This window comes from Pelophylax lessonae (genome assembly GCF_965119305.1).
Source record: "Pelophylax lessonae genome assembly, chromosome: 1".
NCBI classification, from domain to species: Eukaryota; Metazoa; Chordata; class Amphibia; order Anura; family Ranidae; genus Pelophylax; species Pelophylax lessonae.
In genome coordinates, this window is record NC_138768.1 from 32,235,994 (window position 1) to 32,255,317 (window position 19,324).

At 43.9% G+C, this 19,324-nt stretch overlaps 1 protein-coding gene across 1 annotated transcript in view; it reads left to right on the forward strand.

The window, feature by feature from the left end:
• Window positions 1-19,324, forward strand: part of LOC309567963 (vomeronasal type-2 receptor 26-like) — a gene marked incomplete at both ends in the record, with an annotated part of 569,788 nt that overhangs the window by 411,107 nt on the left and 139,357 nt on the right. Inside the window, one exon of the mRNA XM_082273517.1 lies at window positions 5,692-5,983. Coding sequence (XP_082129643.1) covers window positions 5,692-5,983 — 292 coding nt within the window. The remainder of the gene's footprint in view (window positions 1-5,691; window positions 5,984-19,324) is intronic.

The window sequence follows — 19,324 nt, forward strand, 5'->3', positions numbered from 1 at the left end:
CTTAACATGGACCCGGTGGAGCTCAAGGTTGGGAGAAAAGATGAATATATCGTCCAAGTAGAGGAAGTTATCCAGGAATTCCCGGAAGACATCGTTGACCAGATGTTGGAAGGTGGCCGGAGCATTACATAGCCCAAAGGGCATGACCAAGTACTCGAAAATGGCCAAAATGAGTTCTAAAGGCCGTTTTTCATTCATCCCCCTTCCGGATGCTGACCAGGTTGTAAGCGCCGCGAAGATCCAATTTTCTGAAGATCCGGGCTGAGCGGAAGCGTTGGAACAGTTCTGGAATAAGGGGTAGAGGGTACCGATTTTTAATAGTGACCTTATTAAGTTCCCAGTAGTCCACACAGGGTCTTAGGGTACCGTCCTTCTTTTCCACAAAGAATATGCCGGCTCCTGCTGGTGAGGAGGAGGGGCGAATAAAACCTTTTTCCAGGTTTTCATTAACATAGACTCGGAGGGTCTCCAATTCTTTTTCTGACAGAGGGAATATCCTCCCGAAAGGAATCTCTGCACCTGGAAGAAGCTCGATAGGACAGTCGTATTGTCTGTGCGGAGGAAGAGCTTCGGCCTTTTTCTTGTTGAAAATGTCTGTGAATTCCCCATAAACTGTGGGGACGTTTTCGGGAAGATCCAATACTGGACCGATGGCCAGGCAGGCAGCAGGGATATTGGATTCTGAAGGGAGGCAATGATTCAGACAATACTTAGAGGTAAAGGCGATCTTTTTATTAACCCAATCAATTTGCGGATTATGGGCTTGAAGCCAAGGAAGTCCTAAGATGATAGGAAACATAGGTGAGGACAGGACATCAAAGCAAAGGAACTCTTGGTGATGGGAGTCCGTTGTGGTGAAGATGGGGTGTGTCTCTTCACTGACTGGTCCAGAACTGGGCAAGGTGCCATCCGCTAACAGGATATGGAGTTGTTGCTTCTTGGCTTGCAGAGGGACACCCAATCTCTTGGCTAGTGTGTGGTCCAAGAAGCAGCTGCTTGCCCCAGAGTCAATGATTGCCAGGACCGGAATCTTCTCTTCTGCTACCTGTAGGGAGACAGGGAGAACAAGATGAGCAGGAGATGATTTGGCAATTTGACAACTCAGCAGAGGTCGGGTGTAGCACTTACTGGGCAGCTGCGCAAGAAGTGGCCGGATTCCCCACAGTAAAGGCAGAGATTGGCCTGGCGTCGACGTTGCCTCTCTTCGGGGGGTCAAAGAGGAATGGATCAGTTCTATTTGCATAGGCTCCCCCTCGGGTCCTGTGGTGGCGGAAGGCCCAGGGTGCGGTGAGGCAACAAATGGAACCTTTGGCAGTACCCAGGTGGGTCGAGCCCCTTGAAGACACTCCGAGCGTCTCTCCCGCAGGCACCTGTCCAGCTGAATCGCTAGTGAGATCAGGTCTTCCAAAGATGCGGGGGCCTCTACCCGAGCCAGTTCGTCCTTAAGGGCTTCAGACAGTCCGTGCCGGTACTGGTACTTAAGGGCTGCCTCATTCCAGTCCGTGTCCGCGGCCCATCGGCGAAAGTCAAGGGTGTAATGCTCCACAGGACGTTTATTCTGCTGTAAGGCGTGCAGAGCGGATTCGGCCGTGACTGTACGTTGCAGGTCCTCATATAGTTGGGCCATGGCCTCAAAGAAAGAGGTCACGGAATTCAGGGCTGGAGGTTATGAGCCCAGGTCTGGGGCTCTTCAGCCAGCAGAGAGATTATAAACCCCACTTTGACCGTCTCGGAAGAGAAGGTTCTAGGTTGAAGTGCCAAGTACAGAAGACAGGCGTTTTTAAAAGACCTGAATTTTCTTCGCTCCCCACAAAAGCGTTCAGGAGTGGGGACCCTGGGTTCAGGTGCGGTAGCCATAACTGGTCCTTGCGGGGAGGAGACAGGCACCGAGCTGGCAGGAGGTTGATTGGGGTCAGCAGGAGGTGGTGAGCCTGCAAGATGTAATACTCGACCCTCCAGCTGGAAGTAGCCATCCTGCAGTCTTTGAATTGCTTGGGTCAGACTAAAAACTTGCTGACACAGTGCCTCAAGCTGGGAAGCGCCTCTGTCGGCCTCTGACATGGCTGGATTATACTGTCAGATCACTGGGTGGAGGCCGAAGTGCTGAGAGGGCTTCCCTTGCAGCTCGGTGCGAATCACCCCTGGAAGTGAGACAGGAGGGGACGCGACCCAAGTAGCACTGGATGCTTGTAGTGGTGCAGGCGGATGGCTGAGAGGGATATCCGGGTCCCTTCTGAGAAGCTCCAGTAAAAGCCAGGCCGGGGGTCATACATGTGTGGTCAGTCCAAGTACAGCAAGCTGGGGTCAGTAACCAGGTTATCAGGCAGAAGCAGATCCGTGGAGCAAGCCGGGGTCGGTTTACAGGGTATCAGGCAGAGGCAAGTCCGTGGAGCAAGCCGGGGTCGGTACACAAGCAAACAGGCAGAGACAAGTCCGTGGAACAAGCCGGGGTCGGTACACAAGCAAACAGGCAGAGAAAAGTCCGGGGAGCAAGCCGGGGTCACAACAGGAAACAGGAACAGAACACAGGTCAAAGGTACAGGAAGCTGACGATAATCCAGCGCCGGATGAGAGGGGGAGCGATCCTTAAGAGGAGGTTGGGTTGGTACAATGTATGTCAGGACGCACGCGCGCTGCGCCGGCACATCTGCGTGCACGCGCTCCCGCGCATGCGCATTTGCCTAGATGGATCGTTGGCTGCACAGCGGCGTCTGAGTCCCTGACAAGTGGGCTTTGGACTCCCTACATTATTTTCTCCTAGGTAAGAGGTTTCGCTTGTTGTAAGACCATGCCCCATTGACCTGGATGAGACAGAACAAGTACACCAATGCCAGGGTGACAAGGTGGTTCCTTTCTCTCCAGGAGTTTAATTTTGTGGTAGAACACAGCACCGCTGCCTGCAGAACACTGCGGCCAAATGCAGACTCCTCCTGGGTCCCAACATCCACTCGATGCAAACGAGTGAATATATGCACCAACGATTAGGTCGCAGCCTTGCAAATCTGAGCCATAGAGGCAAGTACTCCTCTGGTAGAATGTGCCTTTACAGGAAAAGATGGAACCTTCCCTTCTAAATCATACGCCTGGGTAATAACCTGGCAAATCCAATGAGAAATCGTAGACTTAGAACCCCTTCCTGGGTCCTTCTGGCAGAACAAATAAGCTCTCAGTTTTACGAATCGGAGCTGATTTATCCAAGTAAATCTTAAGTGCATGCATTACATCAAGAGAATGTAATAAATTTCATCCTCTGAGCGAGGATCTGAAAAAAATGAAGGTGGTACAATGTCCCGATTCAAATGAAAGGCGGACACCACCTTGCGCAAAAAACCTGGGTGTGGACGTAGAATCACCCTATCTTGATGAAAGATCAAGAATGGCTCTTCACAAGAAAGAGCTGCTAGTTCGGATACCCTTCTAGCTAAAGTTATTGCAATCAAAAAGAACCAGGGGTACCTGCCCCACAGGTTCAAAAGGCTTGTTTTTGTAAAACTGCCAGCACCAAATTTAAGTCCCAAGGACACAATGGTGGCTTCACAGGCGAAAGCAAACGTAAGATTCCCCGGTGGAAGGTGTGAACCAATGAATGGGAATCGGTTCTTGGAATAAAACGGATAAGGCTAAAATTAGCTTTTTAAGCTAATTTCATATCTACTCCTGCTTGAAGGAAAGCTAGAATTCTCCTGATTATATATTTGTGGGGATGCCATTTCCTGGCTTCAAATCAGGCAATGTAGGATTTCTAGACCCTGTAATAAATGCTTCTAGAGACTGGTTTCCTAGCGTTTATCAGTGTGTGAACTGCAGGGCCAGATACACCCCGCTCCTTCAAGATTAAGGCTTCAATAGTCAAGCCATCAAATTTAGAAACTGCAGAGTAGGGTGGAATATTGGCCCTTGAGAGAGTAGGTCCGGACGCAGTGGAAGATCCTAAGGCCTCATCACTGCCAACCTTTGGATTTGTGCATACCAAACCCTCCTCTGCCATGCTGGAGCTACAAGAATTACTGGTTTCCCCTCTAGCTGGATCCTGCGCAACGGTGATGTCGCTCATACACAAGACTTCCGGGTTTAGCAGGGACCACAATGCATTTCGCTAGGTTATCGTCATCAGGGTGATGCCACGCTACAAGGGGATTACAGAGAATATTAGTGTAGAGGAGACTACACATATATTGCTCGGATCCATTGCCATAGCAATCAATGCTCATCGCCCTGTGCCAGGTGGGCACCATTAAATGATCAAAGGCGCTTGAGGTCTGTGTGACCTGGTGAAATCTGGTAAGAGGCATTGATTACCACCTATCACTCACTGGAGCACCTGAGCAAAGAATATTGATTCCTACATCACTGCATGAACTTTTATATCACAGTTCACTATTGATGCACTATTTATTTATTATTGTATGGGAAATATCATTCATTTATTATATTCACAAAAATATGGTATTTATTAATTCAGCACAATTCCATTGAATCATATTTTATATTGAATTAGCAGCTTAATTTTGCACCACTGTAGCACTTTATTGATCAAAGTATGGAATAATACAGCTACTGCACTGTCTTTAATATACAAGTATTGTATAATAAGCATTTATTGTTTTTTTTGCACATTGAGCAAGCACTTTATATTTATTTGAGAAACCATTCACAGCATACTGCACAAAAACACATATAAACGTTTTAACGTTTTACTCATACCAGCGCCTTCTTTCCCGTTCACCTATTTATGTTTTAATAAAGAACCTTTCAAATGTCCTGGCTATTTCTAGATTACACCTTATTTTTGTGAATGAGTAGATGTACCACCTACTTGTTTACATTGGGGGTGGTATCTAGGTGCCCCCTTATTCTTAAAAGGGGCTTTCAGATTCCACTAAGATCCTATAGACCACAGGGCAAGGGTTGTGAGGTAGAAACCCCTGATCTCATTAACAAGGAAACAAGATGTTTTGTCAGGCTCCTCCCCTCCTTTACAAGGCCCCCCTCATGGTGAGGGCATGTGGCTTGAATTTTTTTATGAGAGGTGCATGCTCATCCCTCCCTTTCCTATGCAACCAGGCTGCATGCTTGGATTAAGGGTCTGGAATTAATTTTTAAGTGGACCTCGCTTTTTTTTTTTTGTATGTAGTCCCTATGGCATACGGTATATATCCTGGGGAACCACTTTTTTTCTTTTCCTGTAAAGTATCCCCTTAAAATCCAAACAAGACTCAAAAGGAATTACTTGAAGCAGCATTTAAAAAAATCACTGCTCCTGGCCGAATTGATTCTTCAAAAATGTTTTTACATTGGCACATGTCCCCCCAAGGCGATGCCCACTCCCTTCTTTGCCACCACCTTGCCTATTAGAGCAGAAAAGTAGCATTTTAAATTGAACCAGTTTAAGCAAAGTTCACCAAATCCCTGCTGAACTGAACCTAGAGCAGTTTAACTGATCACTACCTGCCAGATCTGTAAAGAATATCCCAAAACAGTCCACAAGTAGGTGTTCTGGATCTACAAAGGCACTATATTGGTGCAAACATTAGGTGGTGAGACTTGAATTTACCTGCTGTGTAAAACTCAGACTTATCCCTCTGTATTTAATGTTAAGCTGATCACTTGTATGAATATTTTAAAAGCATTTTACAAATACTGTATATAGAAATTAACATATTGTTTTGGAAAAAAAAATATTTTTTGTAGCCCATCTTACCGGTATTTCCTGAACCTCCTAGTTTTTCTTTCTGCAATTGATAATATCAACCAGGATCCAGACATCTTACCCAATATTACTTTAGGATTCCATCTTTATGACTCATGGCTTGAACCCAGGAAGGCTGTACAGAGTGTTCTGCAGATCTTATCTGGACCAAATGGGACAGTTCCTAATTATTCCTGTAAAGAACATGGAAAGCTGGCTGGTGTTATTGGAGATCAATATTCATCCACTACATTCCCAATCGCCCAAATCCTCGGATTGTACAGATACACACAGGTAAGTAAAAAATCTACTTGTACTTTGTATATTTGCAATACTATTCTAGTCAACAAAGACAACAATATACATTTTACGAAAACATGCCAGTCTGTGGAAGTTAAAGTATATGTAAACTCTAACAGCTAAAGTGTTTGCAAATGCAAAGTCAGTCAAACAAATGAAAACACACCTAGCACTATCACTAAGGCTTTTTGCCCCATTTTACATTATTAATATTGAATGCAATTACCTTTTTTAGGGCTTTTATCTATGGGCGTGTGAGAGCCTGGTCCCCTTTTCCCCTGTTGCTTGGAGAGCTGGGGCAGAAAATGCAGAAGACCTTAGGGAGTGGCTGCCAACTACTGTGGCAGGGACTGGGTTATGGGATAGGAGGAGCCACTGTTAAGAGGAGCCACTGTTAATCTTTACTCTCCCCTGTTAGGCTCCCATTTGCCTACTTCACCAGCAGCACTGTTTGATGGAGTGGGCAGGGGTATTTGATTGACAGTGGCTCCTCCTGTCATTATTATTGACAGTAGGGCAGTGGTTCAGGCCACTGCAAGGACCATTCAAAGAGATAAGTACCTTAAAGCATGTACACAAGCAGTGGCAATGCAGGGCAGATGTCCCACCCACTACCCAGATTGTTTAGAGCACAGGGTAAGCAGTAGATACTTGGAGCATGCTTATAAGTAATGGCAACACTGCATAACCTATAAAAACTTGCAGATGTTTTCCACTGCCAACAAGCAGGAAGAAGTGACTGGCAAGATCAACAGGGTATTTTATTTAATTGAATGTATTAGATCAAATAGAAGGCTCAGAATGACACACATTTATTGGAGAGATTATGTATATTTCGGCGGTGGTGGTTTGACATGTTACCTCCTTCTCTTATTTGCTCCAATCTGGTTTGTTAAATATACTGTAAGAGTTTATAGAGGACAATGACTCCTTATTCCATATTTTTCGGTCATATCCCATGTCTAGCCCTTTTAGGCTTCTGTGTCCAATCTCCTTTGTGAGGTTTTAGGACTCTCTTCTTCCCATGATCCTCTCCAATTTTAAGTGGGCTAACCCTTCTCTGGTATCACCAAACCATCTAAGAAATTGTCAACATATATAACACTGATATGTAATGTACTGATCGATTGATACTGAATGGCCTGATATATACTCAAGTGTCCTATATATCTATAGAGATATCAATGCATGGTCTATACTGAACTGACCAATAGATACTGAATGGCTTAATATATACTCAAGTGGCCTATATATGTAAATATCAATATATGAACATGTACCATGATTACTTAACAGTATATTATTCTCATCTGTATTCCCCATGGTGCCTCCCTGACGATGGGTTGAATGTAGGGCCGCACATGGGGACAGAATTGCACTAGTTTGGCTGTTCTAGTGGAGCATGCATATACCAATGTCATGTGTTCACTCTCATAGATACAGATGTGCCCCCATTAAGCACCATCTGGGAGGACCGTGTCTGGTGGGTATTGAATATCTGGCTTTGGTCCCCGACTGTTCATTTTGATCCTGGGGAAGTCTGGTCCAGTCTGCAATCTCCTCGTGGGCGAGGTGGTGGTATACACCTGTCCATGGGGATCTGGTTAGACCCTGGTGTCTGTCTGATTGTCTAGGCGTGCCGATCGAGTAGATGCATGCTATGATTACCCTGTTATGATGGTGAGCATGCTTTTTACAGAAGCCCTCTAAATCTATGACTGTAAAATTGTACCAATATTATAGAGATAAGACAAATATATTTATGATGTTTTCTTTCTTTTTCTCTTCCAAGTTGTAAGGATGTTATATCCACTATGATTGTTCCTGATGAAGCTATCATTTATTCAATTGCAAAATGCATTGAACCAAGTGTATGATGTCTTTACGTGCGAATCTTACAGTCTGTAATATGACCTGCTGGTCAGATTGTTGTCTTAATGAATTTTGATACATTTCAATAAAGCTTTGAACATTTTTTTATGTGTGCTCATCATAGGTAACCCTTTACCCTCAAAAGTCCTATAGTACTAGGTCCACTGGAACATTTGGTCCACAACCATAGCACATGCAGTGGTGCCTTTTCTTCTTGTTCTTTATGCGATTCAATGGATGTAGGTATTAGGGTTATCGTTAGGCTATGCCGCAGGTACCTATTATTATGAAATAGGTTTTATTTAATATCCATAATTAATATTAATCATCCGCTGGCCAGGGATTCTAACCCACAGCCTCTAACTTGCAAGCCCGTTATTCTACCAGCTACGCCACTGAGGCAGCTGAGTAACCTAAGACTCTCTCTGGCTAACTAGCTTCTATCTGAGTTTGACAGCTCTTTTATAGGGCTCTGATGTCACCAGCACCCCATAATCCATTGCTCAGGTGCAGTGAATAAATTACTGATGTCAGTAATTTATTCACTGAACATGAGCAGTGGATTATGGGGCGCTGGTGACGTCAGAGCCCTATAAAAGAGCTGTCAAACTTAGATAGAAGTTAGTTAGCCAGAGAGAGTCCAAGGTTAATCAGCTGCCTCAGTGGCATAGCTGGTAATAAGCATATTTTTATTGGTTTGTGCAAAAGTTATAGCGTCTACAAACTATGGTGTAAATATTGGAATTTATGCAGCTTTTACTTTCTGACTGCCTATCTCATTTCATGAAGTGCTAAAATGGCAGGGCAGTACAACCCCCCCCCCCCCCCCAAATTACCACTTTTTGGAAAGTAGACATCCTAAGAAATATCCAGAGAGGCATGTTGAGCTTACTGAATATTTTAATTGTTTTGTCACAGGTGTTTGAAAAATGACTAAAGTTGTCATTGAAATGATATATTGCCCATGCATGCCATGGTTATATGTGTAATTATACCCCAAAATATATTCTGCTGCTTCTCTTGAGTAAAGGGATACCACATGTGTGAGACTTGTTGGGAGCCTAGCTGTGTACAAGACCCCAAAATCCAATCACCACCTTCGGAATTTCAAAGGGCGTACGTTTTTCATTGCCTTTTCTCACTACCTATCACGGTTTAGGAGGCCCTGAAATGTCAAGATACCACAACCCCCCCCCCCCCCCCCCAAATGACCCCATTTTGGAAAGTAGGCACCCCAAGCTGTTTCCTGAGAGGCATGGTGAGTCCATGGAATATTTTATATTTTGCCACAAGTTTTGGGAAAATTAAATTTTTTTTGTTTATTTGTTTTTTTAACACAGAGTTGTCACTAAAAGATAGATTTCTCACACATGACATGGGTATATGTAGAATGGCAAAATACATTCTGCTGCTTCTCTTGAGTAAAGGGATACCACATGTGTGAGACTTTTTGGGAACCTAGCTGTGTACAGGACCCTGAAAACCAATCGCCACCTTCAGGTTTTCTAATGGCGTAAATTTTTGATTTCACTCCTCACTACCTATCATAGTTTCAGAGGCCCTGAAATTTCAAGATAGCACAAACCCCCCCCCCCAAAATGACCCCATTTTGGAAAGTAGATACCCCAAGCTATTTGCTGAGAGGCATGGTGAGTCCATGGAATATTTTATATTTTGCTAGAGGTTCCGGGGAATTTTATTATTTTATTTTTTTTTACACAAAGTTGTCACTAAATTATATATTGCTCACACATGCCATGGGTATATGGGAAATGACACCCCAAAATACATTCTGCTGCTTCTCCTGATTATGGGGATACCCCATGTGTGAGACTTTTTTGCAGTCTAGCCGAGTGCAGGACCCCAAAAATCAATCACCACCTTCAAGCTTTCCAAGGGTGTAAATTGTTGATTTCACATTTCACTCCTCAATACCTACCACAGTTTCGGAGGCCATGAAATGCCAAGATAGCACAACCCCCCCCCCCCCCCATGACCCTTTTTCTGAAAAAGTTTTGCAGATCTCACTTTTTGTCACAAAGTTTTGGGAATTGAAAAAAGAGGAAAAAAAATGCATTTTCCTTTTTTTTTCTTCATTTTCCAAAATAAATGAGAGCTGCAAAATACTCACCATGCCTCTCGGCAAATAGCTTGGAGTGTCTACTTTGCAAAATGGGGTCATTTGGGGGGGGGGGGGGTTGTGCTATCTTGGCATTTCATGGCCTTCAAAACTGTGATAGGTAGTAAGGAGTGAAATCAACAATTTACTCCCTTAGAAAGCCTGAAGGTGGTGATTGGTTTTTGGGGTCCTGTACACGACTAGACTGACAAAAAGTCTCACACATGGGATATCCCTGTACTCAAGAGAAGCAGCAGAATGTATTTTGGGATGTCATTTCACATATACCCACGGCATGTGTGAGCAATATATCATTTAGTGACAACTTTGTGTAAAAAAAAAAAAACAAAAAAAAATAATATTCCCGAAACATGTGGCAAAATATAAAATATTCCATGGACTCACCATGCCTCTCAGCAAATAGCTTGGAGTGTCTACTTTGCAAAATGGGGTAATTTGGGGGGCTTTTGTGCTATCTTGAAATTTCAGGGCCTCTGAAACTGTGACAGGTAGTGCGAAGGTAAAATGCACAATTTACGCCATTATAAAACCTGAAGGTGGTGATTGGTTTTCGGGGTCCCGTACACAGCGAGACTTCCAAAAAGTCTCACACATGTCCTATCCCTGTACTCATGAGAAGCAGCAGAATGTATTTTGGGGTGTAATTTCACATATACCCATGGCATGTGTGAGCAATGTATCATTTCGTGACAACTTTGTGTAAAAAAAACAAATTGTCACCTTCCTGAAACTTAGGGCAAAATAAAAAATGCTCCATGGACTCAATATGCCTCTCAGCAAATAGCTTTGGGTGTCTACTTTTCAAAAAGGGATCATTTGAGGGGTGTTTGAACTGTCCTGGAATTTTATGCTCAATCTTAGCCACACATCACCCACTCTTCTAACCACTTGAAAACCAAGCCTTTTCTGTGACTTTTTGTTTACATGAAAAAACATTTTTTTTACTATAAAATTACTTTGAACTCCCAAACATTATATCTTAAAGCAAAGGCCGTACAGAACAAAATGGTGGATGTTGCAAATTTTTTTGTCACACGGTATTTGCGCACAGATTTTCCAAACGCAATTTCTGCGAAAAAAAGTTTTTATTTTTTAAATTTAATGCACAAATACACTATATAATTCCAAATTGTTTGATAAAATTTAAAAGATGATCTTATGCCGAGTACATAGATACGAAACATGACATGCTTTAAAAATTGCGCACACCTGTGCAGCAGCAACAAACTACGTACATTTTTAAAAGTCTTTACAGGTTACCACTTTAGACTTACAGAGGAAATCTACAGCAAGAATTACTGCCCTCGACCTAGTGTTTGCGGTGATACCTCACATGCATGCTGCAATTGCGGTTTACATATGACACTAGACCAATGCTTGCGTGCGCCTTTGCGTGTAAGCACGGGGGACAGGGGGGCTTGATTTTTTTATTTATTTTTTGATCATTTTTATTGTTATCACAGTAAATTTAAATATCCCCCTATGATAGCAATCTGTAGTGACAGGTACTCTTTTTTTTAAAAAAAATTGGGGTCTTTTAGACTCTAGATCTCTCCTCTGACCTTAACGCATCTGACCATTGGTGTGATAAAATGCTTTCCCGATTTCCCAATGGCGCTGTTTATTTCTGGCGAAACAGAAGTCATGAAATGCTCGTAGCTTCCGGTATCTTAGGCCATAGAGATGACTGGAGCCATTCTCATCTCCAATCAGCTCTATGGTTAGATAATTGAACCACCGGCTGCACTCTCGGGTTAACTGGTGGGACAGGAGAGCCCGAGAAAAAAAGGTGGTGGGAGGGGGAGGGGAGTCACCTCCCACTGCTTATAAAAGCAGTCTAGCGGCCAATTATCCACTAGGATTGCTTTAACTTGTAAGCCGACCGCTGGCTGTAAAAAACTATACCAAGATGATGCCTAAATCTGCACTCATCATCCTGGTATAACCACTCAAAGTCCAGCAACGTACCAGTACATTGCTGGTCCTTGTGGGCTGAACGAAAAAAAGAGAACCTAACAGAAATCTCCGCAAGAAAATTGTGTAGTATACCCACCATTAACCGCCCAAACATCCAAACCCACTTCCTAATGGCGGGTATACATGACAAAATTCCATGTATACCTAATGGTATTTTAACTGCAGGGTGACATTGCCTACCACAGCGCTGCCATCAGAGATTTCCATATATGCTGAGCGCAAACGCTGTTTGTGTCAGAATATATAAAATCAGTGTGGCAGCCGATGAGTGTACCTGCAAGGCAAACTGGTTAACAATAAAATGAAAAACAAACAAAGTACAGTAAAAGTACAGTAGGAAGAGTAGAAGAACAGAAAAATAACTCAAACGACAATTGTTTCTGGCTTTTTTAGTTTATATTTTTGCTGTAAATTTTTTTGTAACTTTTTATATTTTTTTTGTAATTTCTTTTGTAACTTTTTGTAATTTTTTTTTTTTTTACACTTTTTTTTTTTTGTGAACTGCAACTTTCCAGGTTAGGGTCTCTCAAAATGTCGATAGCCATCGAACATCTTTCGAGACCCTGTGCTAGTGTGCCCTAAACTGTGTCGTGCTGTACCCTACGCTAATACTCCACTAGTGTGTGGTAGCGTTGGAAAAATTCCCCGATGCAGAGACCAGGTTGGTCAGGACAGAAGGGACAATAATAGCGGGTGTCATGCCTAAATCCGTGCCTGCTACAGACACGACATCTTCTTTGGGGGCATCTTTGGGTAGGGGTACTCGGGAGGACATGTGAAAAATGCCTCTCATGCAGCTGGCTCACTGCATCTGGAAGGGGAAGTGGGGCAGGAGCGCCTCCTGGATACAGGTAGCCTCCGATGATCTCTTCCTGGAATTCTAGGAAGGATCCAGTTTATCCTGACGCTTTGTATAGCACAAAGGTGTTCAGCATAGCCAATTGGAATAAATAAACAGACACTTTTTTGTATCAGCGTCTGGCTTTATGTGCAACTAAGTACGGCGCCAAAAGCTGGTCGTTAAGGTCCACCTCTCCCATATTAAGGTTATAGTCGTGGACACAGAGGGATTTCTCCATAACACCAGTTGCCGTAGTAATTTGGACCGTTGTGTCTGCGTGAAGGGAGGACAGAACGAAAACATTCCGTGTATCCCTCCACTTCACTGCAAGCAATTTGTCCATTTTCAAGCAGGCTCTCCCCCCCCCCCCCCCCCGACTAAGACAGGAATTTACAAGCCAATTTGAAATTCAAGAAGGTGACTAAAAAGTGTCACGCTAGAATAAAAATTGTCCACGTACAAATGGTACCCCTTTCCGAAAAAGGGTGACACCAAGTCCCAAACTATCTTGCCACTGCTCTCTATGTAGTCTGGGCAGTTGTGGGGCTCCACAGTGCTATATTTTCCCTCGTAAACCCGGAAAAACTAACTGTATAGCCTGTGGCCCTGTCAGAGCTTATACAGCTTTACCCCGTATCTGGCACGCTTGCTGGGGATATACTGTTTCATAGCAAGGCGGCAGAGATGTATAGTAACGAAGTAGAACTACTTAAGTACTGTACTTAACCGGTTGCCGACCGCCGCACGACTATATACTGCGGCGGTCAGCCCCGGCCAGGCAGAGTGACGTATCGGTACGTCACTCGCCTGTCACTGACTTGCGAGCCTATCGCGGGCGGGCGCGCGCCCGCCGAGGCGCGCGCCTGCCGCGGCTCGTTCACAGGCAAGTCAGTGCGTGTGACCGGCGGACTCGATGTCCGCCAGTCACACTGCGATCGCTCCTGTGAAGGGAGAAAGACAGAGCAGCTTGTGTAAACAAGCTGCCTGTCAGTTCTCCCTGTGTAAAAGTAAAGATCTGACCGTTCTACTATGTAGAACGGTTGATCTTTGCTTTTACACCAATAGGAATGTCCCTACACAGTAGAAAGCACGCCCCTAGGACACACTTAACCCCTCCCTGTCCAATAAAGTTAACCCCTTCCCTGCCAGTGTCATTTTTGCAGTAACAGTGCATATGTATAGCACTGATTACTGCAGTAATGTCACTGGTAACCCCAAAAGTGTCAAAAATGTCAGTCAAGGGTCCGATCTGTCCGCCGCAATGTCGCAGTACCGAAAAAAAAATCGCAGATCGCCGCCATTACGCGTTAAAAAAAAAAACACCAAAAATGACAAAAATCTTTCTCTTTGTTAGTAAACGCGATAACTTTTGCGCAAACCAATCAAAATACGCTTTTTGCGATTTTTTTTTACCAAACATAGGTAGCATAAAACAAATTGGCCGAAAAATGTTAAAAAATTTTGATTTTTACTTTTTTTTTTGGGGAATTTCATATAAAAAAATGTGAAAAATATTGTTATTTTTGCAAAATTTACGCTCTTTTTTTGTTTATAGCGCGTGATCAAAAAATCGCACAGGTGATCAAATACCACCAAAAGAAAGTTCTGTTTGTGGGAAAAAAAGGACATCAAATTCGTTTAGGTACAGCGTCGCACGACCGCGCAATTGTCCGTTAAAATCACGCAGTAAAAAATCGCAAAAAAACCCCTGGTCCTTTAGCAGCCAAATCCTCCGGGGCTTAAGTGGTTAAGTACCGAAATGCGGTATCTGTACTTTCCTAGAGTAGAATTTTTTTCTCCTACTTCCACTTTTACTTCACTACATTTTTTCGATGATTTCGATACTTCTACTCCGATATTTTTTTTTTGTGCTGCATAGTTACTCGTTACTTTTAAAAAAATGACCACTGCCAGAACAGTAGATGGCAGGTTGTATAATGTCATTTGTAAATCAGCGCATATGAAAATAAAGGCTGTGTATAATGAAAGCTGCTATACCAAATCTTTCCAATAAAAAGAAAATATGAAACAAACAAATAAATGGTGCTACAGCGCTTAAAGTGCATCAAGAAACTACTAACAAACACAGGTTAATCATTTGAATAAATCATTTGAAATAATAAAAAACAATATGATGTTCAAACTTTTGACTTCTTTCTTTAATAACTACATAACACAGTACTTGTACTTCTACTTTCAGTACTTGAGTAGAATTTTTTTTTCAAAACTACTGGTACTTTTTACTTTTAGTACTTAAGTAGCAAATTTTTTGAAAAAACTACTTGCAATACTTAAGTAAAAAAAATGTTGAATACTTTAGTAGTTCTACTTAAGTAACTTTTTCTGCGAGCACTTCCACTTCTACTCAAGTCACTTTTTGATCGAGCACTTCCATTTCTGCTCAAGTCACTTTTTGATCGAGCACTTGTACTTTTACTCAAGTAGAAATTTCGAGTACTTTATACAAGTCTGCAAGGTGGCCAGTAAACTTAATCAGGGACTCATCAATGCAGACAACTTGTTGGGGGGTAAACAAGGCTGCAAACCGCTAATTGAAGTGGTTTACGAGGGGCCGAATTTTGTGGAGCCGGTCATATTCAGGGTCTCCCCGAGGACGACAGATTTCATTTGTTGTTAAAGTGCATGAACCGAGAATGGTGATTTGGGTTAATGGACCAATATAACCACAACTCACTCTTTTTGGTTATGCCCATGTTGAAGGAAAGGCCCAGAAAGGTTTTAAACTCAGAAACTATTATTGGTTTCCAGCCGAATTGTCTGGCAAGGGACGAATTTGGGTTTACTTTGGTCAACAATAGATCTGAAAAGTTCTTCCGTGAAAAAAACAGTTGGGCAGTGAATGGGGGAAGTATGGGCGCTGTAGTATCAGTGGGCTGCCAATTAAGATATGCCAGCGCATCAGGGAGGGCACTATGGGCTCTACGGGCCTGTCTTCGAATATGCGTTCTGATCAGTTCTGATCAGATCAGATATTGATCTGTTCAAACACTATACTAGTAATGGAGATGTATGTGTGTGTGTATGTGTGTGTATGTGCCTGTCTTCGAATATGCGGTGGCTGCGGACCACTACTTGTGCTAGCAACTGCACCAGCTTCAACTGCACTTATGGGACTCACCACATCGCCAAGTGATACTGCAGTGCTGGTTGTTCTAGGTCCAGGGTGTACTAGCCTGCTGGTGCTTGCCAGATCACTAGAAGGGTGAGCGGCACTAGTACCGACACTCTGCTCCATACGAGCATCCTGCGATTCCTGCAACTCAGCAACTCCAGAATGGGGTCAGGTATGCCTGGTCCTAACAGTGACCCATCCGTCATCAGAGCTGTCTGTCAGGGAGCCACTGCTCTCTTCAGGTTCGTATACTGACCCTGATTCTGCCAGTGAGGCTTGCCCATCGCTCTCATCTGACAGTATACTGTAGGCCTCTTCACTAGTGTACCTCCGTTTGGTAATTTTAGCAACTAAATTTACAGGTACACTAGTGTGACTCACAGGTAAAAAAGCACCCGGTTGTCAAGGACTATTTCAACCACTACCAAAAAAACTGCTAGTGCTAGCAGGGATCAGGCCTGACTCTGCTAACACAGCGGTTTTGTGTGTTGTGTTTTTTGCAAGTGACAGTAATCCTATTGATTACTGCACTTGCCTGGGTGGGGTGGGCTGGGCGGAGGGGCTGAGCGCAGCTGCTGGCAGGAATCAGTGCTGATCGTGCAAACACCACATTTTGGGAACCCTAAACTATTGGGGACGCTAGTATAGTTCTGATCAGATCAGATATTGATCTGTTCAAACACTATACTAGTAATGGAGATGTATGTGTGTGTGTGTGTGTATGTGGTAATCAAGGGGTTAACTAATATTTCTAACTATGCGCTGGGGATCTGCGCTATCCTAGACTGACGCTAACACTAACTAATGTTACCTGTGACACTAATAATAGTGATCAAAAAAAAAACTGTACACTATACAAGTGACACTGTAACAGGGCAATGAAAGGGTTAACTGGGGGTGATGAGGGGGGGATCAGGGGGTTTATCTTTATTGGGGGGGTGGCAGGGACCCTAAACCTACTTGGGACAGAAATTTACTAGCTAGCGCTAACTGAAGTCACAATCGCACTATCACAGAAATACAGAAAAACACTATATTAACTTTATGTGTGCAATGTGATAGGGGGGAAGGGGTTAACTGGGGGTGATAAGGGGGGGATCAGGGGGTTAAATCTTTATGGGGGGGTTGGCGGGTATCCTAACCCTAAAAGGAACGGCCACAAGTCACACTAATACAGGTATATAGGAAACTGCTATACACTGTATACAGCGTGTGTTGTGGCAGGGGGTGTAGGGGTTAACTGGGAGTGATCAGGGGGTTACATCTTTATGGGGGGGTGGCGGGGACCCTAAACCTACTTGGGACAGAAACTAATTTGCTAGTAGAGTTGAGCGAACACCTGGATGCCCGGGTTGGGCGGGTTCAGCCGAACTTGGAAAAAAAAGTCTGGGTTCGTGACCCGAACTTAACCCAAACTTTACTCCGATCCCGAACCCCATTGAAGTCAATGGTGACCCAAACTTTTGAGCACTAAAATGGCTCTAAAAAAACATGGAATGGGCTAGAGGGCTACAAATGGCAACAAAATCTTCTTAAGAGCATGGCAAGTGCTCTGCAAACAAATGTGGATAGGGAAATAACATAAAAAACAGAAAAATAAGAAATAATCATCTTGATCTAGGAAGACGAGGCCCATATGGAGTAGGTGGTTGAGGTGGCGGTGGATGTGGCGGTGTAGATGGAAGCGGCGGTGGAGGAGGACGAGTTAGCCAACACTGGTTTTTGTTTTTAATTTTATTTCTTTTTAAATTAGGGTACACCCCAAAAGAGTGAGAAAGATCAAAAATACAACAATGGCTGGGTAAGGCTGGTATACATCTCTATTCTGCACAAGGTACGGAAAAGTCCTGTGGGATCCATGCCTGGTTCATTTTAATGAATGTGAGCTTGTCCACATTGTCTCTGGACAGGCGGCTGCGCTTGTCTGTGATAACGCCCCCAGCCGTGCTAAATACCCGTTCAGATAATACACTGGCTGCAGGGCACGCCAGCACCTCCAAGGCGTAAAGGGCAAGCTCGGGCCATGTGCCCAATTTGGAGACCCAGAAGTTGAAGTGGCAGACCCGTCATTCAGTACGTCTAGGCGTGTGCACACATACTGCTCCACCATGTTAGTGAAATGCTGCCTCGTGCTAAGACGTTCCATATTAGCTGGTGGTGCTGCTGCTTGTTGTGGCGTGCTGACAAAGCTTTTCCACATTTCGGCCATGCTAACCCTGCCTTCTGAGGTGTTGGCTGTGCCCTGGCTGCATTGGCGACCTCTTCCTTCTCCTCTGCCTTGGCCTTGTGCTTCCACTGTGCCCCCGCTGTCAGGTGGGAATGCCACCAGCAGCGCGTCTACCAGCGTGCGCTTGTACTCGCGCATCTTCCCATCACGCTCCAGTGAGGGAATTAAGGATGGTATGTTGTCCTTGTAACAGGGATCCAGCAGCGTGGCCACCCAGTAATCAGTAGGGATGATCGAACTTTTCAAATGTTCGGTTCGGCCAGAACATCCGGACTTCCCGAAAGTTCAGCCCGGATTTCAGAACCCTATTGAAATCAATGGGACCCGAACTTCGGTAATCAAAAAAAAACATTTTGAAGCCCTAAAACCCAATAAATGCCCCTAAAAAGTGCCTAGAGTTCTGGGTCATACCCCAGGGACTATTAATCACACAAAAAAAAGTTCTTAAAAATTGTCATTTTTGATAGAGAGCCAATTATTGAAAAAATTTAAAAAAAAAAATTTCTTTGGATTTAGTATCTGGGGGGTCTAAAAAGTGTACCTAGCATAAGGAACAAACTATTCAGAGAAAGGAGATACAATAAGACACGTGGCCACTCACTAAAACTAGAGGAAAGGCGGTTTAACCTTAAAGTGCGTAAGGGGTTCTTCACTGTCAGAGCAGTAAGGATGTGGAATTCTCTTCCACAAGCAGCCGCATCAGCAGGGAGCATTGATAGTTTCAAGAAACTATTAGATGGGCACCTTAGAGACCACAACATACAGGGGTATACAATGTACGGTTAAAAGCAAACACACACACACACATCATAGGTTGAACTGGATGGACTGATGTCTTTTTTTCAACCTCACTAACTATGTAACTATGTAACTATGTACCTGTGAAGTTTCAGCTCTGTAGCATGTCCAGAACTAGGGTTGAGCGGACACCTAGATGTCCGTGTTCGACGGGTTCGGCCGAACTTTAAAAAAAAGTCCGGGTCCGTGTCCCGGACTTTTACCGAACTTTTCCCGGACACCGAACCCCATTGAAGTCAATGGGGACCCGAACTTTAAGGCACTAAAATGGCTCTAAAACACCAAAGGAAAGGGCTAGAGTGCTGCAAATGGCAGCAAAACGTAATTAAGAGCATGGCAAGTGCTCT